The sequence below is a fragment of the Aquarana catesbeiana genome, linkage group LG07 (assembly GCF_042186555.1).
Source record: "Aquarana catesbeiana isolate 2022-GZ linkage group LG07, ASM4218655v1, whole genome shotgun sequence".
Taxonomy (NCBI): Eukaryota; Metazoa; Chordata; class Amphibia; order Anura; family Ranidae; genus Aquarana; species Aquarana catesbeiana.
The window spans coordinates 24,378,010-24,404,247 of record NC_133330.1 but is presented as its reverse complement, the minus strand read 5'-3'; the positions used below and the strand labels follow the sequence as shown (position 1 = coordinate 24,404,247).

Below are 26,238 nucleotides of genomic sequence, written 5' to 3'. Positions count from 1 at the left end.
TTATTTTATTTTTCAAAAAACAAGAAGTACATTTTTTATACATATCAACAAATAAAAAAATAACATTATTGCTGTTTGCGTATCACAGAGTATGGTTTAACATTTTATAGTTCAGTTTTCTTTACATATATACGACTTATTGTCAACCACAGCAGAACCAAAAGTAACACAGCGTATACAGAGAAAAAAAAAAAAAAAGAGAAGAACACAACCCACACACAGATTCATCCCCTGTTTCTAGTATATCCATTCTACATACACGCATGTGCGCATTTGTCCGTATACGCACCTTATGCGCGCACCCACATACCTGCATACATATATAGTTTCCCCGTCCTCTACCCCCCCCCCCCAGCTTTTTACAAATGCTATTTACCAGGGAGAGAAGAGAAGGGAGGAAAAAAAACAAAAAACAAAAACAAACTAAGTCTATTAATTTCAATAGGCTGCCCCAGGCCTGAGAAATGCACAAAATAAGTGCCTGACCCATTTAAAAAAGAATCACACCGAACCAAAACGCATGGTACTGAGGTTACATAGTTACATAGTAGGTGAGTTCGAAAAAGAAGACACAAGTCCATCAAGTCCAACCTATGATGTGTCATAGAAGATGTATGGGGGAATTAAGTGCACTGTCGCCTGTCTGCAAAAGGGTGGCACCTTTTTTTGTGCGTTCGCAGGAAAGAACGCAATTTTGAGTCAAGTCCACCAATGTATAGCAATTTGAATCACAACTCTTACATCCCCCAGGGACCCATATATCCTAGGGACCCTGGGGGGGGGGAGGGAGGGCAGGGGTGGGGGTGGCAGAGAGATAGAAATCTGTAAGGAAATCTTGCCATTAGAGTCTCCAGGAGATCCAGTAATCCCATGGCGCCTCCTCCCAAAAGTGAAATTAAATGATATACAGCGGAGACAAGCACCAAAGCGCCGGCGGCAAGCGCAAAGCACAACAGTGGGGGATAGGAAAGGAAACATAGATCAGTAATAAACTGGAGCAGTGAAAAAGGCAAACCATATTTATTTATTAGCTCTGGATTTTAAATCCTTCACGATAGGGGAGCACTTTAGAAGACAACATAATGGGAATGAAATGATCCTTTTGCCAATTTATCTAGCGTTACGGGCCAATTTACAGCAGCAGTCTGCATCTTGGAGGAGACTGACGAGCACAATACGAGCCACGGAAAAATAATTCCGCCAATTTTTTTTCTTCTTTTTTTTTTTTTTTTTAAGGCCAGACGCCTCTCCAGCTGTTTACTAAAAGAATGGAACTGGTTGGGGGCTGTGCGATCTCTAATTCCTCATTTATATTTCATGGACGGCTCTTGTAAATAATATATCTGTGGGCTTTTAAGCTGTTAGAGCTCCTAATTTGGAGTTGCCGGAGACAAATGAGATGGAAAATCCTTACAACGGCCAATTATCCATGATTTATATAGGTGCCGTACCTCAAGCGCTGGGCTGGCGTCTTTTCCTCAAAGCAGTTACACCGACAGACTTCGAGCTCACACTCAACACTGTGTCTGCATCACTACAGCCCACCCATTGAAGGGATGACCCAACTCAAAAAGAACCAACCCAATTTCTACTTACTGAAGATTGGTGAAAGATGGGTTTTGACTGGTTGTTATTTATTGACCCCTACGAAAATCTCCTTGCAGACCGCCAGTGTGTTCATTCCATTTAGCGTAACATCATAAGCAATCTAAATCCATACAAAGTGTCGTAGTAATAGCTTAGAAGATGGAGAAGAATTGGCTTTTCCTATAACAACCAGTCAATTTAAAGATCAACTAACCAAAACTCTTTTTTTTGCAGGCTTGTAATGAGTAGGGATGGTTTACAACAGGGGTCACCGAACCACTGGTGGTTATAAACCGGCCCCTGCAATTATAAGGTCCTGCATACATGGAAGGCAACTGACCACCTGTGATGGAGCTACATTCCTTCCATTCAACACCAATGATGGGGCTACATTCCTCCTACTGACCACTGATGATGGTACTACTTTCCTCCTACTGACCACTAATCATGGGGCTATATTTCTTTTACAGACCACCAGTCTTGGGCTACATTCTTCCTACTGACCAACAATGATAGGAACACTTTCATTCCATACTGACCACTAATGATTAGGCTACATTCCTTCCACTGACCATCAACGATGGGGCTACATTCCTCTTACTGACCACTAATGATGGGGCTACATTCCTTCCACTGCCCACCAACAAGGGGGCTAAATTTCCTTTACCAACCTTTATTGATAGAGCTACATTCCTTCCACTGACAACCAGTAATGGGCTTCATGCCTACCACTAATGATATGGCTCCTTTCTTCCATTGACCACCAATGATGGGGCTACATTTCTCCTACTGACCACTAGTGATAGCCCTACATTCCTTCCACTGACCACCAGTAATGGGCTTCATTCCTCCTACTGACCACAAATGATAGGGCTCCTTTCTTTCATTGACCACTAATGATGGGGCTACATTTCTCCTACTGACCACTAATGAAAGGGCTACATTCCTCCCACTGACCAGTAATGATGGGGCTACATTGTTTCCGCTGACCACTAATGATGAGGCTACATTCCTCCCACTGACCACTAAATGATGGGGCTACATTCCTCCTACTGACAACTAATGATGGGGGCTACATTCCTCCAACTGACCACTAATGATGGGGCTACATTGTTTCCGCTGACCGCTAATGATGGGGCTACATTCCTCCCACTGACCACTAATGACGGGGCTACACTCCTACTGACAACTAATGATGGGGCTACACTCCTACTGACCACTAATGATGGGGCTACATTCCTTCCACTGACCACTAATGATGGGGCTACATTGTTTCCACTGACCACTAATGATAGGGCTACATTCCACCCACTGACCACTAATGATGGGGCTACCCTCCTCCCACTGACAACTAATGATGGGGCTACATTGTTTCCACTGACCACTAATGATGGGGATACATTCCTCCCACTGACCACTAATGATGGGGCTACACTCCTCCCACTGACAACTAATGATGGGGCTACATTGTTTCCACTGACCACTAATGATGGGGCTACATTCCACCCACTAACCACTAATGATGGGGCTACCCTCCTCCCACTGACAACTAATGATGGGGCTACATTGTTTCCACTGACCACTAATGATGGGGCTACATTCCACCCACTAACCACTAATGATGGGGCTACACTCCTCCCACTGACAACTAATGATGGGGCTACATTGTTTCCACTGACCACTAATGATGGGGATACATTCCTCCCACTGACCACTAATGATGGGGCTACACTCCTCCCACTGACAACTAATGATGGGGCTACATTGTTTCCACTGACCACTAATGATGGGGCTACATTCCACCCACTAACCACTAATGATGGGGCTACCCTCCTCCCACTGACAACTAATGATGGGGCTACATTGTTTCCACTGACCACTAATGATGGGGCTACATTCCACCCACTAACCACTAATGACGGGGCTACACTCCTCCCACTGACAACTAATGATGGGGCTACATTGTTTCCACTGACCACTAATGATGGGGATACATTCCTCCCACTGACCACTAATGATGGGGCTACACTCCTCCCACTGACAACTAATGATGGGGCTACATTGTTTCCACTGACCACTAATGATGGGGATACATTCCTCCCACTGACTACTAATGATGGGGATACGTTCCTTCCACTGATTACTAATTAAGGGGTAAATTCTGTTCGCTGACCACCAAGGATGAGCAGTATACTTTGACCAATGAACACCAATGACAGCAATGGCACCATTAAACCTACTGACCACTAATACGAGGGGCATTTATTACTCCTAATGGTGATGGGGCATTTATTACTCCCAGTGACCACTGATGTCAGGGCATTTATTACTCTGACTCATGCCTAGACATTGCTTGCTCCTACTGACTTAACAACACAAGGGAATTACTTCTATTGACTACCGACCTTGGGGTATTTTTTTTTAGTCCCACTGACACCAGGGCATTTATCACTCGCACTGACCATTGACAGGGGGCATTTTTTACTTACTGATCAGAGTCCTTTGTACAAACATTATGATGGATGGTAAACCGGCTCTTTATTTGAAAAGTTTGGAGGCCCCTTCTCTAGAAGTTCTGTCATTTGTTTATTCCTGTCTGTGTCCCCAGTCTCATTTATTTCTGCAAAATTGCTCATTTTCGATTCAACTGAATATGTGTATGCCAACATTTGTCACCTGTGAAGAATCATACAATTCACAAATTATGCTTGCCAGGAATCCTGATCTGTGTCAGTCTCTGCGGATCAATTTAATCCACATTTCCAGGACAGAGAACTTCAGATTCCTAAAAAAAAGATCTGGAGCCTTCCGAGGCCTCCAAATCATTTGATTTGCTCTACTTTTACAGACTAAAAATTCATATCCAATTATATAAATCAACACCTTTAAGCAGAACACTAACAAGAGATACAGTAACGTTTTGCTTTCCAATGTGCTGAGTATCATTAACCACTTGCCTCCCGGGCACTTACATCCCCTTCCTGCCCAGGCCATTTTTCAGCTTTTAGCGCTGTCGCACTTTGAATGACAATTGCGCGGTCATGCTACACTGTACCCAAACACATTTTTTTTTTCATTTTCTTCACACAAATAGAGCTTTCTTTTGGTGGTATTTAATCACTGCTGGGTTTTTCATTTTTTACAAAAAAAATAAAAAATCCAAAAATTTTGAAAAAAGAAAGTTTTTTACTTTTTTCTGTCAGTTAATTTTGTAACCAAATAATTTTTCGCGTTCACTGATGTGCCCTGATGAGGTGGCACTGATGGGCACTGATAGGCTGAACTGGTGGGCACTCATGAGGTGGAACTGATGAGGAGGCACTAATATGCCGCACTTATGGGCACTGGTAGGTGGCACTGATATGTGGCACTGATGAGCACTGATAGGCGGCACTGATGGGCACTGTTGGGTGGCACTGATGGGCACTAATAGGCGGCACTGGTGGGCACTGATAGGCGGCACTGGTGGGCACGGATAGGCGGCACAGATAGGCGGTATAGATGGGCACTGATGGGCATTGATGGGTGGCACTGATGGGCAACACCGATGGGAATAGATCGACAGCAGTGATGGGCATAGATGGGCAGCATTGATAGGCAGCACTGATTGCCAGAACTGACTGGCTTTGCCAGTGGGCACTGATTGGTGGCACTTGTGGGCAGTGGTGGGGACTGATTGCTGCCACTGATGGGCACTGTATGCTGGCACTGGTGGGCAATGGTGGGCACTGTTTTGTGACACTGTATTTATTTATTGTAATCAGGGCACTGATGATCAGTGCCCTGATTACATCCCTAGATGTCCCCCTGTGAGGAGGTGCCGCTGATCGGCTCTCCTCTCCTCACACTCTGTCAATGTGAGGCGAGGAGAGCTGATTACCGGCATCTTCTTGTTTACATGTGACCAGCGTTGATTGGACACAGCCGATCACATGGCTAAAGAGCCGCGGACGCGGCTCTTTACAGAGATCGGGGTCGCGCCGTATCCTAGCAGCACGGCGCGGCTGCGATCGCCGCACTGCGCTCCCCTGTGGGTGCGCAAGAGCGGCCGTTCCGGGCAGCTGTCATATGATGGTTGCCCTCAAAGGGCTAGTTGTATCTGTAAGACTAGATATAGGACTAGATGTTCAGAACACCCCACCTCCCCTTACATTGGATGTCAAGAGCCCTGCCCACCATCAGAAGTCAAGGTTCCCCCACCCTCCCTGATATCACAGTGCACCCCCCTTACCCTGTGCTGGGGAGGAGCTAGGGAGTACAAAGTGCAGGGTCTGGAGGAGGACCAGAAGAGGGCTGGAGTCAGTCTGCTTAATGCTAAGACCAGGGGAGGTCAATTTATTCCTCTATGGCACAAAGAAGCGCAAAACCTGGCGGAGGAGTTCTGTTCTCCTCTATGCTGCCGACTGCTGAGACAAGGTGAGGTCAGAGATGAGGGGGTACCGCAGCTGCAAGTGAGGTGTGAGGGCCACATGAAATGGTCTGGAGGTCCAGATTCGGACTTGTGTTTGACAAATGTGGTGTAGAACATGCCTCTTGATAAAGGTCATAAGTTTAAGTTGTTGCAGGAAAGCAGCAAGTATATAGCTATATAGCTTGGTGGTTTTTGAAGTCCTCTGGATTCCAGGTGTCCCTATGCCCAGGGCCAGCTTTAACGTGGGGCAAAAGGGGCAGCTGCCCCGGGCCCAATCAGTGTTGTGGGACCCAAAGCAGCTGCCCATTGAGCCTGCACTGATAAGTGGATTTGGCTATCACTCTGGAGATGAGGGTGGAATTGAATAGTGGGGTTCGCTGGTGATTGCTTGAGTGTTATGTCTGCAGCCTGTGTGGTGATTGGCCAGATCGGTAGGGTAAACCTTGTCTGGAGGAAGCGAATGTCAGTCCTGGGCACAGTCACACTGACTTCTCTCCCTCACCATGTGTGACAAGCTGCAGACCATCTGCCCGCTGAAGAACGTCTTCTGGACACTCAAGGTGAGGCTGCTGGTGGGGGGGCAGTGCAGAGGTCTGTGAAGGGAGAGGGTCCTGTGTTGTGATGGGGGTAGTATGGGGGAGGGGTCCTGTGTAATAATAAGTATAGTATGGGGGGGAAGGTCCTGTGTGATGGTGGCAGTAGTATCGAGCGGGGTCTTTTTGCAATGGGGATAGTATTATGGAGGGGGTCCCGTGTAATGATGGGTGTAGTATGAGGGAGGGGGGTCCCATGTAATGATGGGGGTAGTATGGGGGAGGGGGTCCTGTGTAATGATGGGGGGAGTTTGGGGAGGGGGTCCTGTGTAATGATGGGGGTAGTATGGTGGAGGGGGTCCCATGTAATGATGGAGGTAGTATGGTGGAGGGGGTCCCATGTAATGATGGAGGTAGTATGGTGGAGGGGGTTCCATGTAATGATGGAGGTAGTATGGGTAGGGGGTCCTGTGTAATGATGGCGGTAGTATGGGAAAGGGGGTTCTGTGTAATGATGGGGGTAGTATGGTGGGGGGGTCCCATGTAATGATGGAGGTAGTATGGGGGAAGGGGGTCCTGTGTAATGATGGGGGTAGTATGGGGGAGGGGTCCTGTGTAATGATGGGGGGTAGTATGAGGAGGGGGTCCTGTGTAAAAATGGAGGTAGTATGTGGGAGGGGGTCCTATGTAATGATGGGGGTAGTATGGTGGAGGGGGTCCCATGTAATGATGGCGGTAGTATGGTGGAGGGGGACCCATGTAATGATGGGGGTAGTATGGGTAGGGGGTCCTGTGTAATGATGGGGGTAGTATGGGGGAGGGGGTCCCATGTAATGATGGAGGTAGTATGGAGGAGGGGGTCCCATGTAATGATGGAGGTAGTATGGTGGAGGGGGTCCCATGTATTGATGGTGGTAGTATGGTGGAGGGGGTCCCATGTAATGATGGAGGTAGTATGGGGGAGGGGGTCCTGTGTAATGATGGCGGTAGTATGGGGGAGGGGGTCCTGTGTAATGATGGGGGTAGTATGGGGAGGGGGTCCCATGTAATGATGGAGGTAGTATGGAGGAGGGGGTCCTGTGTAGTGATGGGGTAGTATGGGGAGGGGGTCCCATGTAATGATGGAGGTAGTATGGGGGAGGGGGTCCTGTGTAATGATGGGGGTAGTATGGGGGAGGGGGTCCTGTGTAATGATGGGGGTAGTATGGGGAGGGGGTCCCATGTAATGATGGAGGTAGTATGGAGGAGGGGGTCCTGTGTAGTAATGGGGGTAGTATGGGGAGGGGGTCCTGTGTAAAACTGGAGGTAGTATGTGGGAGGGGGTCCTGTGTAATGATGGGGCCCAAGAAAATGTTTGCCGAGGTCTAATAAAATAATAAAGATGACCCCGCCTATACCTGTTGCAATATATAGATGCTAGTAGACATTAAAGGGCTTCTCTATCTCTATATAATTCTGAAATTGGAACCCCTTTTGCTTGGGAGCTGGCGCTGGCGCTGACCTGCTGTGCCCAGCCCACCTCTAGACCTTGTTGATCAGCCTCACTGCCCCAACCCTCCAATGGCCTTAGACCCCGTTGACCAACCTCAGCACTTTTCAAGAGAAGGGGTTTCTTACAGCCTTCATGAAAGTAGAACACCCCTTTATTTACTACCTAACATCAACAGTAACAAGTACATTGTCTGCTTACCTTGTGCGTTCCTGTCTGTTAGCTCTTGAAGTGACGGACCTTAGGTACAATGCATACTTCCTAAAAAAAAGTGCAAGCACAGGTTTGCAAGCCCCAGAGCGATTCTAAGACTAGGTAGGCGATAAGATGGCAGTCAGTGAGGAGTGTCTCAGACATTAAATAATTTATGAAGAAACCAAGTTCCGGGAACAGAGAGACTTGTGTCACCTAAATAATGCACCATGAAAACAACTTAGTGTAAGTGTTGCAGTAAGGCTCAGAAACGAATAGGGGAAGGGTTTTCTGTCCCTTGTGCTGGTAATACATGACGCTTAAGGACAGAGGCATGATATATGGTGGCACTTAACTTTTTACTAAACCAGGCGCAGAGAAGGAGATGACTTTGCCTGGAGCTTGCACATTAAACGTTTGGAATTCAGGAGATTCGTTTATGTCAAGTTTGAGAGTACATAAAACCTCGTCCATCCAATGTAAAGCTAATGGAAAAGAAAAAAAAATCCATTAAATCTATATAAATACGCCAGTAAAAGCTCTGGATATTTTTAAACTCTGCTGTGCAAAATTAGGTATAAACCTTGTTTGTATTGAACTCCCATCATCTTTTGCAGATTGTTTTTTTTTGCAGACTTTTCTGTTCCACTGACAATGAGAATGCCAGTAGTCGCTGTCATCCTGATAAGTCTCATGCATTGGTATTGGGTAGTGTGGCGGTACCCCCGTAGGGGTTTCTGAGTGATGTGGCCCTCCTGTCACCCTGCCCAGCCCGGCATTCACTCCCAGACACTCCAAGACAATGAACAAATCCATCAGCTTTGTTTTTGTATTTTATTGAGGGATTAGAACTTGGATGGGGTTAAGGAATTCATGAGATGCCCAGAAAATGATTCTTGCATGGTATGGGACAATTCAGATATTCTCCTTCTGCACAACACTTCATGCAAACTATCTCACCTTCTCCCTCCAGCACAGTTCTTTAGGCTCAGCTAGCACATGATTAGGCCTAACTCTGATTTTAGCCAGACCTCAGCAAAGTTCCTTATTACAGGTAGGGACCGCGGGCCCCTTTGGTGTAGCAACAGAAATAGGAAAAGTCTTTAGTGCTAGCTGACCTTTTTGGTGGACTACTGATCCCAGTCAGCTCTTTGAAGACCATGACAGCTCTCCCAGCTGCAGCAGCCTGACTTCACCAGTAACATCACAGTCTCTCCTGCTGGCTCTACATCCATCTCTGACTGCACACTCCCAGTCCTCTCCGGCATGCCTCTTCCAGCTCTCCTGGAGACTTGCTCAGCAGTGTTCCCCAAAGTCCTCTCCTGCTCCTGATCAGGACACCCCTGGGGTTGTGTGGGGTTCCTTCACAACTCCAAGCCCCTGGTCCAAGGTCACCCCCCCCCCCCCAGATTGGGGGGCTCCCTCCAAGGCCCCCGATAGCCTCACACTCCATCTCATGTTCTTCCACCCGAACAACTCCTCCCCAGTTGGCTGACTCTAGGTATTTAAGGAGGCCTGCACCTAGAGTTGCCACCTCATCCCTTTAAACCTGAACACATATGAATTACACAGGTTCTGAGGCTAATTTAATACAGATAAGGCACCGAGTGAGTTCAATTACCACCTTAATCAGCCTCAGAATCTGTGTAATTAACATGTGTTCGGGTTTAAAGGGATGAGGTGGCAACCCTACCTGCACCCTGCCAATCCAGGTTGGGGATTAGTCAGGGTTCTTAAGATCACCCCAGACAGCTCCACCTCTCTTCCCCACCTTCCTTCTAGAAGCCTCTAGAAGCAGAGTGGAGGTAACCCAAAGGTGAAACTAGCTGTGAGACACCAGCCTACTCTAAGCCACTCCCAGCCACAGATCAAAACAAACAGGCCTAGCTTTCAGTTAGGCCTGCCTAAATTTACCTGCACTGACAAAAATCTAAACTCTAGCACCTACCTAAGTAGAGGGTGCTACAGTAGAGTAAAGAATCAGACTTTGTCAAAAGAAGTAAAACTAAATAAAGGGAATCATAAGCCTTTCATAATAATCCTGTACAGATGTAATAATTTAAGACTTAGGATTCATATGCTTGGTCATGATTTGATCTTTAAAAAAAGGCCAGAAGCAAAAAAATAAATAAATAAGCGAAGGGCTACATGACAAGGGGGGCAGGGGAACCAGACAGGATAGGGTTAATGGAGTCAGAGAGGGTATGGTACTTACCAGGATTGGTTAGTTCATGGAGAGTAGGAGGGCTGCAAAGGGTATACAGGATGGGATCTGTGAAATATGTGGCAACCATAGGGACACAGCAAATACGTGGAAGAAGGTGCTCTGGTCAGAACTTTTTGGCCTAAAAGCAAAATGCTATGTGGAGTGGAAAACTAACACTGCACATTACCCTGAACACACCATACCCACCGGGAAACATGGTGGTGGCAACATCATGTCGTGGGCATGATTTTCTTCAGCAGGAAAGTTGGTCAGAGTTGATGGGAAGATGGATAGAGCCAAATTCAGGGCAATCTTAAAAGAAAACCTGTTAGAGTCTGCAAAAGACTTGAGACTGGGGTGGAGTTTCACCTTCCAGCAGGACAATGACCCTAAACATACAGCCAGAGCTACAATGGAATGGTTTAGATCAAAGCATATTCATGTGTTAGAATGGCCCAGTCACAGTCCAGACCTAAATCCAATTGAGAATCTGTGGCAAGACTTGAAAATTGTTGTTCACAGATGCTCTCCATCCAATCTGACAGAGCTTGAGCTATTTTTTAAAAAATAATGTGCAAAAATGTCCCTCTCTAGATGTGCAAAGCTGGTAGAGACACCCCCAAAAAGACTTGCAGATGTAATTGCAGTGAAAGGCGATTCTACAAAGTATTGACTCAGGGGGGTGCCATACAAATGCACGCCACACTTTTCACATATTTATTTGTAAAAAATGTTAAAAACCATTTATCATTTTCCTTCCACTTCACAATTATGTGCCACTTTGTTTTGGTCTATCACATAAAATCCCAATAGAATAAATTTACGTTTTTGGTTGCAACATGATAAAATGTGGAAAATTTCAAGGGGTGTGAATACTTTTTCAAGGAACTGTATTAATGATTTTGGAATGAGATGTCCAACAAGCTCAGATACATAAGTTTGATGGTCAGATGTCCACAACATTTGACTTTGTCACGTATTACTAACTAACAAGCGATTTCACTGGTGAGTATCTATAGGATAATGATATCATGGATTTTGGATTGGGTATTTATATAGAACTGCCTTTGACTCGTAATACTTCTGCTTCACTTTCCCAGACAAGTTTACGTTTTTTTCTGTAGATTATTGATTGTTTCAACTATTTCTTTCTTTTTTCTCTAGAGAACAACCTGAACGAGCTGTGTGGATGTAGAGTCAGCTGCTAAATGCTCTATTCAGTCTGGAAAGCGCATGGGATGTATTTTTTGCTGTTCATTTACCAGTCTCTGTGAACTATATGGAAAATCGGTTAGAACTAAAGAACACGCCTGAATCTGTAGTTTACTGACCAAGAAGAAACAGATGTTGAGTAACATTATAAGCTCCTTGGGAGCTCTGGCTGGTGACCAATGGGATCTTTTTTCTTGGCTGGCTCGCCAGTATAACACATTACTACTCATATACAATGCCGGTTTCTATAATGGCCTCCAGTGCCATCATGTCCCTTTACTGGGAGGTCTTCCCTCCGATGCCCACCTGTCGGGTTTACTGCACACCAGCCTACCAAGATGGGCAGCTGCTTGTCATGGGGGGATGTAGCAAAACAGGACTTCCTTTGGACACTGTGGAAATGTTGGACGTGGAATCCCAGACATGGGCTGTGCTACCTCCACTTCCGACTTCCCGGGCTGGAGCAGCCGCTGTCACCATGGGTAAACAGGTTCTGGTGATTGGTGGAATGAATTCGGAACAATGCCCTTTGTCATCTGTGGAGATATACAACAGCGATGAGGGAAGGTGGGAAACAAAAGCACCACTGTGTCAACCATCCATGGGCATTAGTGCCATTGAAAAAGGTATGTACTGGTCCCCAGTTATTGAGTTTACTGAGTGTACCTGTTTTTATTGAGTTTATTGAGTGTAATTTTATCGAAAACCGGACCGCTCACTGAAGAAGAGGATACTGGGGTTATGGCAGCTAGCTGCTGCCATAACAAAGATATCCCTCTTCAATTTTCCAACATATATCGGCATGAGCCGGTCCGGCCTCCAAGGATGGAAGTGCACATTGCACAACTGCATACAATAGTGTATGCTGTAACATTTACAGTAAACTTCACTTGAAACACATCAATTCAAGCATCTGAATGGGGTGACCACATACTTTTGGCTATATAGAAATACGGTAGACAGGTGACGATAAACCTTTGTAGCGCTCACCCCTGAAAGGGCCTGCTGATTTGCCATAGGTTCCTCTCCCAGATTAGTGCAGTGGCAGCCAGGCACACAGCAACAGTCACTCTTTCTGGCTCAATGAACAGTCTAGGGCAGTGATGGCGAACCTTGGCACTCCAGATGTTTTGGAACTACATTTCCCATGATGCTCATGCACTCTGCAGTGTAGCTGAGCATCATGGGAAATGTAGTTCCAAAACATCTGGGGTGCTGAGGTTCGCCATCACTGGTCTAGGGGGTTGCTGTTTCCCAATGTATTGCTAAATAAACTTAGATAGGGCATGGGGAGCTGTGGGATACTCCATCAACACTGAACAGTAACCAGAGGACACTCTTCACTTGGTCACTACTTCTTAGAACAGTCCCTCTAGTAAGAGTCCAGAGAATGGACAGCACTGACACACCATCAGAAACATCCCAGGCCAGGCAAGCACTAGTACTGATGCACAAGGAGCAGCAGCAAGAGTCACCAGGATCCTAGACTCAGGTCTGTACTCACAATGTCCCTGGATACTTAACAGTCTCCTTCCAATATCAGCCAGACATTTCCCAATAAACTATCCAGAACAGATCCTCAGTAAAATCCCTTGATTAGTTGATTCCCTTGATTAGTTCCAGAGGCTTTTAGTTATCAGGCCCCCCAACCTTAGCCAAGCTGCAACCTCCATGAGCATAAGCAGAAATTCAGCTGGGCTGCCTAGGAGGGCAGGCTGGAAACTTCTCCTCCTAGACAAGAACCAGGCAGCTCCAGACCCCAGCCTATTTATGCACTCTACCAGCCACCATCTGGACACCCTCCCCCGGGGATTGGATGAGACAACATAAATATTCAGGTTGCTGATTGGCCTTTCCTGCCCATTACATTCTGGAGTCCTCTAGAAGGCAGGGGGGGGATTCAAACCTGCAACCAGAAGAGCCCAGAGCAGCCCAAAGCAATCACAAGCTGCTCAACTGATTACAGAGGAGCAAAAAAAAAAACAAAAAAATAAATGAAATTGACCTAACTATACTAACAACCCATCTGAGAGGGTGCTACTTTTAAATTGTTGTATTAGCTATAAAGCACATACATGCTGGTGTAAAAGACGCCATTGCTTGTCCTACATTTTTAGTACACTAGTCCACGGATTAAATATTGAGTGGAAAATTGCCCTAAGATGACAGCACTACATAAAATATACAAATCAAAAGGAACAAAGCATATTGCACAGATTTAAACCTCACAGTGGAAAGAGTGTAAATTCTACCCTAGACTAGGCAAACTCCCTGCATGTGCCGCCAGCAGCCCCTCTGTGTCCCTGTGACTTTGACTTTATAATTTGCAGCTTTCCTGCTCCTATTAAGATGGGATAATACCCATAGTGTGCTCTTTCATTATCTCTGTGGCCCAGATGCAAGTGAGGTCAGGTATGCCATTTCAAAGTGGGGATTACTGATTGGCGAAACGCGTTCCATTAGAACCAGCTGCTTCTGTCTTCTCCATCTCTATTTTGTATACCAGACAGGAGTGCTCTATGGAAAATACACACCCAGGAGTAATTTTGTTTTTTTTTTTGCTGCCAGTTAAAACATGATACGTTTTTAGTGTATATTTATAGTGAATAACCTCTGGAAAATTGAAAAAAAAAACAACCTTTAATCCCTTTATTTATTAAAATGTATGTCAACCTTAAAGGGATTGTAAAGTCAAAAGGTTTTTTTTATGTATTCTATGTGCAGCAGCCCCCCTCGGCCCCCCTAATACTTACCTGAGGTCCCTTTCTGTCCAGCGATGTCCCCGAGTCCCAAAATCTCTCTCCTAATTGGCTGAGACACAGCAGCAGTGCCATTGGCTGCCGCTGCTGTCAATCAAAGTCAGCTAGCCAATTAAGAGAGATAGGGGCGGTTCAGGGGCGGAGCTCTGTGTCTGAATGGGAGCTGTGATTCGGCTTAGGTGCCCCCATAGCAAGCTGCTAGCTGTGGGGGGCACTGAACAGGAGGGAGGGGCCAGGATCACAGAAGAAGGACCTGAAAAGAGGAGGATCGGGGGCTGCCCTGTGCAAATCCACTGCAACAGAGCGGGTAAGTATAACATGTTTGTTATTTTTATAGGAAAAAAAAAACGAGACTTTACAATCACTTTAACCACTTGCTGACCAGCCACCGTCATTATACTGCGACAGAAAAAACACAGACAATTTTGAAAAAATAAAACGATATTTTTTACTTTATGCTATAAAATATATCCAATAAAAAAATGGAAAAAAAAAATTGAATTTCTTCATAAATTTAGGCCAATATGTATTCTGCTACATGTTTTTGGTCTAAAAAATCCCAATAAGCGTTTATTGATTGGTTTGCGCAAAAGTTAAAACGTCTACAATCTATAGAATATGTTTATGGAATTTTTTTTTTATACTAGTAATGGTGTGGAACAGCGACTTATAGCGGTACATTGCGGCGGACAAATCAGACACTAACTGACACTTTTTGGGGACCAGTGACACTAATACAGTGATCAGTGCTAAAAATATGCACTGTCACTGTACTAATGACACTGGCTGGGAAAGGCGTTAACATCAGGGGCGATCAAAGGTTTAAATGTGTTCCTAGGGAGTGCTTGCTAACTGTGTGGCGGAGGTGCTTGTACTGTGGGAAGGCAGAGATCCGTGTCCCTGCTTTGTAGAAACACAGGATCACTACCTTCCCTACTGACAGAACGGCGATCTGCCTTGTTTGCATAGGCAGACCACTCTTCTGCTTTCTCTCGAGAATGATCCCGGCGGACATCGAGAAGGCCAGACCTGCTGATTGGCTTCTGCTGTGTCCAACCATGTGCGCACCCCAGACCCAGAGGTGTAGGATCATGCAGTGATTCTCAGCCTTTCTAGTGCCGTGACCCCTTGATAAAATTTCCCAAGTTGCGGAGACCCCTAACAGTAAAATTATTTTCGTAGCGTGGGTTATCAGCACCCAAAACAAGTAATTTGCGCCACTGATCCAAGGACATTTAGCGCTCCCTGAGGCCCTTCCACTCGTACAGTATTAAAACCCCTTATGGTACATTTTAGGATGTACCACTCTCTCTTTGTTCTTCTTTATTTCCCTTTTATCTCTCTCTCTCTCTATCCTAATTTTATTGTTTTTTTTTTTCCCCCATCCTTCTATCTAGCCTTCTTTCTTGTTCTTTCTCTTATTCTTTCTCTCCCTTTTTCTTTGTCCCCCCCCCCTCTTTTCCTCGCCCTTCCATGTATTCTCTATTTTTATTCCTTCTCTTACTCCTTGGTGGAGGGGTGGGGGGAAATGGGATCAGTGGCAGTGCTGGGGGGAGTTTTCATCAGCCAACTTAGGTGCTCTTGATCAAGGTCATCTGCTGATCTGTAGTGGGGACTTTTAATGGCAACTATAATCACAGGTAGTGATACTCACTGTGCCAAAATACCGAAATCAGGAGATAGGGTCTCCTCCAGCCCCTCCCACTTCACATTCACAGTCAGCTGACTTCTAGTCTCTGCCCCCCCAGCCATGCCATGAACTGAATGGGCGGCTGCAAAGAGGCTGAGTGGGCGGCCACAGGCTCCAGGGAAACAGCCCTGCTGGGCGGCTGCAAAAAGGCTGGAAGAGCGATGCGGACATCAGAACAGCCCAGGATTCGGTGACCCCTGGCAAATCATCATTTGACCCCCGAAGGGGTCCTGACCCCCAAGTTGAGAGCCACTGATGTACGGGTATATATATAATATATATATATATATTTACAGTGGGGACAGAAAGTATTCAGACCCCCTTACATTTTTCACTCTTTGTTATATTGCAGCCATTTGCTAAAATCATTTTTTTCCTCATTAATGTATACACAGCACCCCATATTGACAGAAAAACACAGAATTGTTGACATTTTTGCAGATTTATTAAAAAAGAAAAACTGAAATATCACATGGTCCTAAGTATTCAGACCCTTTGCTGTGACACTCATATATTTAACTCAGGTGCTGTCCATTTCTTCTGATCATCCTTGAGATGGTTCTACACCTTCATTTGAGTCCAGCTTTGTTTCATTATACTGATTGGACTTGATTAAGAAAGCCACACACCTGTCCATATAAGACCTTACAGCTCACAGTGCATGTCAGAGCAAATGAGAATCATGAGGTCAAAGGAACTGCCTGAAGAGCTCAGAGACAGAATTGTGGCAAGGCACAGATCTGGTCAATGTTACAAAAAAGATTCTGCTGCACTTAAGGTTCCTAAGAGCACAGTGGCCTCCATAATCCTTAAATGGAAGACGTTTGGGACGACCAGAACCCTTCCTAGAGCTGGCCGTCTGGCCAAACTGAGCTATCGGGGGAGAAGAGCCTTGGTGAGAGAGGTAAAGAAGAACCCAAAGATCACTGTGGCTGAGCTCCAGAGATGCAGTCGGGAAATGGGAGAAAGTTGTAGAAAGTCAACCATCACTGCAGCCCTCCACCAGTCGGGGCTTTATGGCAGAGTGGCCCAACGGAAGCCTCTCCTCAGTGCAAGACACATGAAAGCCTGCATGGAGTTTGCTAAAAAACACCTGAAGGACTCCAAGATAGTGAGAAATAAGATTCTCTGGTCTGATGAGACCAAAATAGAACTTTTTGGCCTTAATTCTAAGCGGTATGTGTGGAGAAAACCAGGCACTGCTCATCACCTGTCCAATACAGTCCCAACAGTGAAGCATGGTGGTGGCAACATCATGCTGTGGGGGTGTTTTTCAGCTGCAGGGACAGGATGACTGGTTGCAATCGAGGGAAAGATGAATGCGGCCAAGTACAGGGATATCATGGACGAAAACCTTCTCCAGAGTGCTCAGGACCTCAGACTGGGCCGAAGGTTTACCTTCCAACAAGACAATGACCCTAAGCACACAGCTAAAATAACGAAGGAGTGGCTTCACAACAACTCCGTGACTATTCTTGAATGGCCCAGCCAGAGCCCTGACTTAAACCCAATTGAGCATCTCTGGAGAGACCTAAAAATGGCCGTCCACCAATGTTTACCATCCAACCTGACAGAACTGGAGAGGATCTGCAAGGAGGAATGGCAGAGGATCCCCAAATCCAGGTGTGAAAAACTTGTTGCATCTTTCCCAAAAAGACTCATGGCTGTATTAGATCAAAAGGGGCTTCTACTAAATACTGAGCAAAGGGTCTGAATACTTAGGACCATGTGATATTTCAGTTTTTCTTTTTTAATAAATCTGCAAAAATGTCAACAATTCTGTGTTTTTCTGTCAATATGGAGTGCTGTGTGTACATTAATGAGGAAAAAAATGAACTTAAATGATTTTAGCAAATGGCTGCAATATAACAAAGAGTGAAAAATTTAAGGGGGTCTGAATACTTCCCGTCCCCACTGTATATATATATATATTATATACAGTCGGCAAGTGCTTAAAGCCTAACTCCAGCAATTTACATAGCATTTTACCTTCACAGGAGCAAGCTCTGTGTCTGATTCAAACCCCCTCGCATGTGTTTTCTCTCCCCCTGATACAGTAGCTCTGAGCTCAGCATTTGGGAACTCACTCCCATGATGGTGGAGGTGAACAGTAATGCCGTGTACACACAGGCGGACTTTTTGATCGGACTGGTCTGACGGACTGAATACGGCGGACAATCCGACCATGTGTGGGCTTCATCGGACCTGCAGCGGACTTTTTCAGCCGAAAATCTGACAGACTTTAGATTTGGAACATGTTTCCAAATCTGTCCGACGGACTCGAGTCCGGTCGAAAAATCCGCTCGTCTGTATGCTAGTGCGAAGGACGAAAACCTTGGGCAGCTATTGGCTACTGGCTATCAACTTCCTTTTTTTAGTCCGGTCGTACGTCATCACGTACGAATGCGTCGGACTTTGGTGTGATCGTGTGTAGGCAAGTCCGTTCGTTCAAAAGTCCGTTGGAAGTCCGTCGAAAGTCCGTCGGAAACTCCGTCGGACCAGTCCGGTCAAAAAGTCCACCCGTGTGTACGCGGCATTAGAGCTAGGAGTCTCTTAGCAACATCCTAGCAACAAGGCAAGATTGGATAATGCCATCTCTGGGAGTTTTCCAGTTAGGATTCAGGAGGTACATACTGCAAATGGCCTACAGCTATAGCAAGGGCATTATTCAACTTTGGTCAAATTTGCTGTTCTTATCTACAGACTGCATAGGCAGTTTTTTGGTATAGGTGAACTATTCCTTTAAGTTCAGGTCCACTTTAATACAAATATATATCAGACACTCAAGCGACACATGACATCAGGAATACATTGCTGCGTCCTCTCATCCTCTGACAATCCAGCGACTGCCTCTTCAACGGGCCTCATTAACGCTTGTCTAAATGCCAGGACCCTAATTACCCCTGCTCAAACAGTTGCTTTTAACATTTGACTAAGGACTGTGAAATGTGTATCCCAAATGTAGTCCTTACTCCTGACATCCTACGAGAGCGCCATCGCTCAGACTAATTAAAACGTCTTGTAACAACAGATGATTAATTATGAAGTTTTTAGAGTTGTCAGTCACAAGAAAATCGAGGCAAAAAAAAGAAGAAGAAAAAAAAAAAAAATGGAAACGCTGAGCTTCAGAGATAAAATGTACACACGAAATAAACAGGCCTGGATTGTTGCCCTGGCAACCCGTACTCAGAGTTGCTATGGCGCTGAAGAGCATACATTACGCTGACCTGACTCACGGTATAATTAGTTTGTGTTCAGCGCTCCATTTTAACCTTTGAAAGGGGCTGAAGCCACCCATAAAAATAGGTCGGAACATGCTGGACTAAGAGAAAAACACACTGTCATAGCAATCTATGTTTCTTCATGCCCCCGGTGCGGTTTCCATGGGTTGCCATGGGTGATCTGTCCAGTCGCCTCAGCCTGGCTATGGTTGCAAGCTGTGCTCATTGTGGGTGACAGCGGCCTCTGGAGAGTAGAAGAGTTACGTCTAAAGTAGTGATGGTCAATTTTCTTAATATGGGGCCTCGAGTGCGGCTCCCAACATCACCGAAGGGCTACACATAAAATTCAGTGAATCAATGTTAGACAGCAGACACACAACAGGATATAGTCAAAGATTATGGGAGACAGGATACAAGAGATGGTCAAAGACTGCAGGCATGGTACAAGAGATGGTCAGAGATTGCAGACATGATACAAGAGATGGTCAGAGACTGCAGACATGATACACGAGATGGTCAGAGACTGCAGACATGATACACGAGATGGTCAGAGACTGCAGACATGATACAAGAGGTGGTCAGAGATTGCAGACATGATAGGAGAGATGGTCAGAGACTGCAGACATGATACATGAGATGGTCAGAGACTGCAGACATGATACATGAGATGGTCAGAGACTGCAGACATGATACAAGAGGTGGTCAGAGATTGCAGACATGATAGGAGAGATGGTCAGAGATTGCAGACATGATACAAGAGATGGTCAGAGACTGCAGACACGATACAAGAGGTGGTCAGAGATTGCAGGCATGATACAAGACGTGGTCAGAGACTGTAGACACGATACAAGAGATAGTCAGAGACTGCAGACATGATACAAGAGATGGTCAGAGACTGCAGACATGATACAAGAGATGGTCAGAGATTGCAGACATGGTACAAGAGATGGGCAGAGACTTTAGATATGATACAAGAGATGGTCAGAGATTGCAGACAGGATACAAGAGATGTTCAGAGATTGCAGACAGTATACAAGAGATAGTCAGAGATTACGGACAGGATACAAGAGATAGTCAGAGATTGCAGACATGATACATGAGATGGTCAGAGACTGCAGACATGATACAAGAGATGGTTAGAGACTGCAGACATGATACAAGAGATGGTCAGAGACTGCAGACATGATACAAGAGATGGTCAGGGTTTTCGGACATGATACAAGAGATGGTCGGAGTCTGCAGACATGATACAAGAGATGGTCAGAGTCTGCAGACATGATACAAGAGATGGTTAGAGACTCCAAACATGGTATAGGAGATAGTCAGAGACTGCAGACATGTTATAAGAGAAAACCAGAGACTGCGGATATGCTCCAAGAGGCTTTCAGAGACTGTGAACATGCTATACGAGATGTGGAGACTGGGGACATTCTTCAGGAGACACAGTCATAGACTGGAGATATATTGCATGAGACTGCTAGTAATCATTGCCATAACAGGACAATAGGGAAACACAGATTAGTATCTGCAAGGATGCCAAGGGTTTATTATTACAGTCACTGTCACCAATGCTGTGGGTTTTTATACCAGCTACTCAGGGCCATCTTTAATTTTGATTTGAAGCCAGGCAAACATTTTCTTGGGCTTTCCCAAATCCACTTATCAACTATTTGCGGGCAGAGCGGGCTCAAGGGGCAGCTGCTTTGGGCACCACAACAATGGCTGGGCCTGGGGCAGCTGCCCCTTTTGCCCTGCGTTAAAGACGGCCCTGCAGCTACTGACACCAATGCTGGGGGTTATTATTACAGGAACTGTCACCAATGCTAGGGCTTATTATAGCATCCACCGACACCAGTCCTGGTGGTTGTTATTCCAGCTACTGACACTAATGCTAGGGGTTATTATTACAATCACTGTCACCAGTGCTGGGGGTCATTTTTGCAGCTACCGACACTAATGCTGGGGGTTATTATTGCAATCACTGTCACCAACACTGGGGTTTTTTATTACAGTCATTGGCACCAAAGCTCTGGATTATTTTTGAAGATACCAACATGAACGAGGGGGGTTATTATTGCAGCCACTGGCACCAATGCTGGGGGTTATTATTGCAGCCACTGGCACCAATGCTTGTGTTGTTATTGCAGCTACGGACACCAATGCTGGGGGTTATTATTGCAGCCACTGGCACCAATGTTGGGGTTTTTTATTACAGTCACTGGCACCAATGCTTGGTTATTATTGCAGCTACCGATACCAAGGCTGGGGGTTATTGTTGCATCCACTGACACTGATGCTGGGGGTTAATATTGCAGTCACTGACACTAATCCTGGGGGGTTAATATTGCAGCCCCTGACACCAATGCTGGGGTCATTATCACTGCCACTGACACCAATGCTGGGGGTTATTATTGGAGCCACTGACACCAATGTTGGGGGTTATTATTGGAGCCACTGACACCAATGCTGGGGGTTATTATTGGAGCCACTGACACCAATGCTGGGGGTTATTATTGGAGCCACTGACACCAATGTTGGGGGTTATTATTGAAGCCACTGACACCAATGCTGGGGGTTATTTTTGCGGTCACTGACATCAGCACTGGGAGTTAGGACTGTAGCCACTGACATTAATGCTGGGGGTTACTATTAGTGCCACTGACACAATGATGGGGCTTATGGCAGGACCATCATTTTTGGGCATTGAGATGTGTTACAGCCTATTCTTTTGGAATGGGCTGCCTAACTTAACATAATGCACCTCAATGTACAAAATGTGCTGCTTAGGTCTCTGTAATCTTCAGGTTGACCACTACTGCTTTAGGGAGGAATTATAGTCATAGCTGACCATTCTTTAGGGCCCAGACTTGCCTTGCAAGGGTCTCTGTATTGTCTGGATTAACAGTAATTCCTTGGGGTAGCAATAGCATCTGTCAAAAACCTTAAAGGTATATATGTCTATGACTCCTCAGCCAGTCACACCAATGCTAGGCAGTTTTCTTGCAGCCACTGACACCAATGTTGGGGATTAATTTTGCAGCCATTGATATCAATGCTGGGGTTATTTATTGCAGCCACTGACACCAATTCTGGGGGGTTATTATTGCAGCCATTAACATCAATGCTGGGGTTTATTATTGCAGCCACTGATACCAATGCTGGAAGTTATTATTGCATCCACCGACACCAAAGCTGGTGTCTATCCCTCATGTAGCACCCTCTAGTGTGCAACTAGAGTAGGTCAATTTATTTTGTTGACTCATGGTAGTTGTGTGAGTCTGTAATTAGGTTACTGCAGGTCAGGCTGGATGGCTCTAAAGGACAGGTCTCTGGTATCTCCCCCTGGAGAAGCTTCTGAAAGTTTGTGGGTGGAAGCCAGGAGCCTGGAGGTCTTGATCTGCATATTTGAGGGAATCGGGCCAATCCGCAGGCAGAAGAGCTGGCCTAGGTGGCTGGGTCAGCCCTTAAATATGGTGGATCCAGGCCAGCAGGGGAGTCAGGTGGAAGATGGAGTGCTGAGGTTGCTGTCGTGTGTCCTGGGAGGGGAAACCCAGGTCTGGGGGCTCTACCTCCAGGCTGGAGCAGAGGAAAGGTAGGAAAGGAAGCCTAAGAAAGGAGTCTCTATTACCTTTGGACATCTGGGCTGGCATGGAAGGATCTGATCAGTTGGAGGCCTGAACAGGATTCTTGCCCAGTTTAGAGGGAGCAAAGGACAGTGTGAGTACCTCAGCACACCTAGGGGCATACAAGAGGAGAGACTTCCAGACATAGCATATTTTCCAGGGACAGTGTTGTGCTAAATCCCAATCCCTTGTCCTGGGGTGATCTTCAGAAGCAGCCAGCTGGGCTGGTAGTCAAGGCAGCGAGGCGAGCTGGTAGTATCTACAAGCATCGGAACTGTGTGATGTTCTACTGAGGATGCATTATACTCCTGCATACAGTTTGGGACTTTGTGCTATTTCATTAAAAGGGACTGAGAGCTAATAGATCATAAAGAACTTTGCCACTGATCCATAGAGACTGCGATTATTCTGGAGGGAGTACAGTCCAGGATCGTCATGGATTTTTGTATATAGAGAAGGTAGCTTGTCCTCATCTGTTGTTCTTCAAGTCAAGTCAGGCATCCCATAATCCCTATACCTTCTCCAAGTTGTTTTCCTCAATAAAACAACAAAAACAAGCCATGAACTTGTGTCTGGATGCAAGTCCGAAATGCATGTTGCCTGGCTGTGCAGGACTAGGGGAAACCAGTAAGCAGCAGCTCCTGCGGGGGTAGCGCTAAACACATGCAACACTGATTTCAAAGGGGGGGGCGTATGTACAGTGAGTGTTATCCAGGGAAACTGAAAGGAGTGTTTTAAAGGTTTTTAAACAAATCCAAGATTCGCTTACTACACTGTCAAGGTAATATTTACCTATACTCTAAAATAAGTTACGAACGGGTTAGGGACTGACTGTTTGTTCTTAAGTCAGATTTGTTTGTAAGTCAGAAGCGCATGCGCAGAACGGCAGAGACGTCATTTTCCTATGTTTTCCACTGTTTTCCAACGTCGTTTTCCGCTGTTTCCGCTGTTGTTTTCTGATGTTTTCCGATGTGCCCGCCGACGCCGCCTCCCGTTCATAAGTAGGAGTCGTTTGCAAGTCGGAGGTTCGTAACTCCAGGACCTCCTGTATTGAAATACTGTTGCCCAAAGTTGTGATTTTTTTTTTCCCTTGGTCAGGCTTTTTCCAACTCCTCAGTGGTGGATATAAATAAGAATAACTTTCTCCTATTTTTCCTGTAGCCCCCTCTAGCAAAAATGTTTAGAGCATTTTTCTGTTAGTCTCTGCTGTGTACTGTTGCAGTTGACCCTGATACTCCTGTACAGATCTCCTTGTTAATGAGAGCTCTGGAGACCATGGTACAACTTACCAAATGCTTCAATTTATCATCCATGTGTCTAAGGTAGAAAAGTGTAAACAACTTATTATTTCATTGTGTTGGTTTTCTTCAACATTTTAAAAAGTGATCTCCTCTGGAGGAGATTTTAAATCCCCTGAATTCCCCCTGTGCTTCTCTATGAATTGGGAGTTCTGGCCAAACGTTGTATTTGTCATCTCCATCAGAGGAGAGCTGTGGTTGAGGGGATGAAGATCCCCGGACAGCCAGTGGACACCACTATACTCTGACCCCATTGGACTGATGACCTTGATTAAAGTGGTGTTCCGGCCGAAATTATACTTTTTAAATAAAAATACCCCTATAATACACAAGCTTAATGTATTCTAGTAAAGTTAGTCTGTAAACTAAGGCCTGTTTTGTTGGTTTATAGCAGTAGTTTGTTATTTTATAAACTTACAGCACGCCGTGGCCATCTTAAGTGTGGGCATCTGAAACCAGACTGTATTTCTTCCTGGATCTCATCCTTGCAGATCTTGCACATGCTCAGTGCAGCACAAGCAGTGTAATAGGTTTCAGGTCAGGTTTCCATTGCAACGGCAGTTTCAAAGGAAGTTGCCGCCCCTTCCCAGAAGGCATTGCAAACAGGAAATGATGCGATGGGCCGCGGCCAGGGAGGAGGAAGTGAAAAATGAATACAGCAGATATACAGTAGGTGCTGAGAAAAAAAATAAAAAAATATCCAATTTGTTTACAGTGCACAGTTTAGTGAGGGATGCTGAAGAGTTGTAAAAGTGGGTGGAACTCCACTTTAAGGACATTCAATCTTTGAAATCTATGCCTAGTAAGCGTGAATACAGATTTGGGATCCTCAAATGATACTCCTTGCGTAAGATATTGTTAAAGAGAAATTAATGTGAGCCTTACAACATTACAATAATACTACTATAGATTCTAGGGACATTGCCCTATATAGAGATATTTGGAATTAATAATATGTTTGTCCTCATGTTGGGAAATGGACATTCATATAGCAGCATACTGTTGATGCCTGAGAAGTTGCTGAGATAATTAAGAAGGGACCGATGTTTCCAGTATAACTTCTCCAGGTTCCTGTGCTTGATCCTGGATGGTTGGGTCTACAGTTGCATTGAAGGCACTATAGTGGTTGTGTGTTGGTGGGCCTTGTGTGAGATGTAGCCGAGGAAGTAAGGTGCAGACCCAAGGAGCACCCCTAACAGGAAAAAAGGGAGAGCCCTTATTATGTAGTATGTGTGTAGACCCAATAATTACAATAATAGTGATTTTTGTAGAGATACTCAAAATTGTAACTAACATTTGGTTAGGTTGTGACGCCCTGTAGGGTAAGACATGCAACCTTCCTAGTATGCAAACAGAGAATATTTGTCTCCACACAAGATAGGGCTGGTCACTCTCAATGCCTCAGGATGCTGGTCATAGTTCCTTAGAGGGGCCATCGTTGGGAAAATCAGATTGTTGTTTGAGAATGAACAAAAACCCAACGGCAGAGGAGCCCATACGAATGTATGTTGTAGTGTCTCTAGAAACAGGTTGGGGGTCATTGTATTGAAAGAACATCAAATTCTTTTATTTTACCAAAGACGTGTTTCGTGGCTAATCATGGAGCTCCATACAGACATGTTCTGGTGAAGACAAGTAAACGACTTCTCGGGGATGCTGGTCATATGTCTGTAGAGGGGCCATCGGAGGGATATTCAGCTTGTTGTTTGAGAAGGAACAAAAACCCATCGGTAGTTTGAACGGCAGAAGAGCCCATGGGAATATACAGTGGGGACGGAAAGTATTCAGACAGTACACACAGCACCCCATATTGACAGAAAAACACAGAATTGTTGACATTTTTGCAAATTTATTAAAAAAGAAAATCTGAAATATCACATGATCCTAAGTATTCAGACCCTTTGCTCAGTATTTAGTAGAAGCACCCTTTTGATCTAATACAGCCATGAGTCTTTTTGGGAAAGATGCAACAAGTTTTTCACACCTCGATTTGGGGATCCTCTGCCATTCCTCCTTG

General features: G+C 45.4%; 1 protein-coding gene across 5 annotated transcripts in view; it reads left to right on the top strand.

Moving 5' to 3' along the window:
• KLHDC8B (kelch domain containing 8B) overlaps positions 1 to 26,238 on the top strand; it is a 207,291-nt gene that overhangs the window by 52,391 nt on the left and 128,662 nt on the right. For all 5 annotated transcript variants that reach the window (XM_073591791.1, XM_073591789.1, XM_073591788.1 and 2 more), the window contains exon 2: positions 11,583 to 12,256. In XM_073591791.1, coding sequence (XP_073447892.1) covers positions 11,866 to 12,256 — 391 coding nt within the window. In that variant the 5' untranslated portion in view covers positions 11,583 to 11,865. The remainder of the gene's footprint in view (positions 1 to 11,582; positions 12,257 to 26,238) is intronic.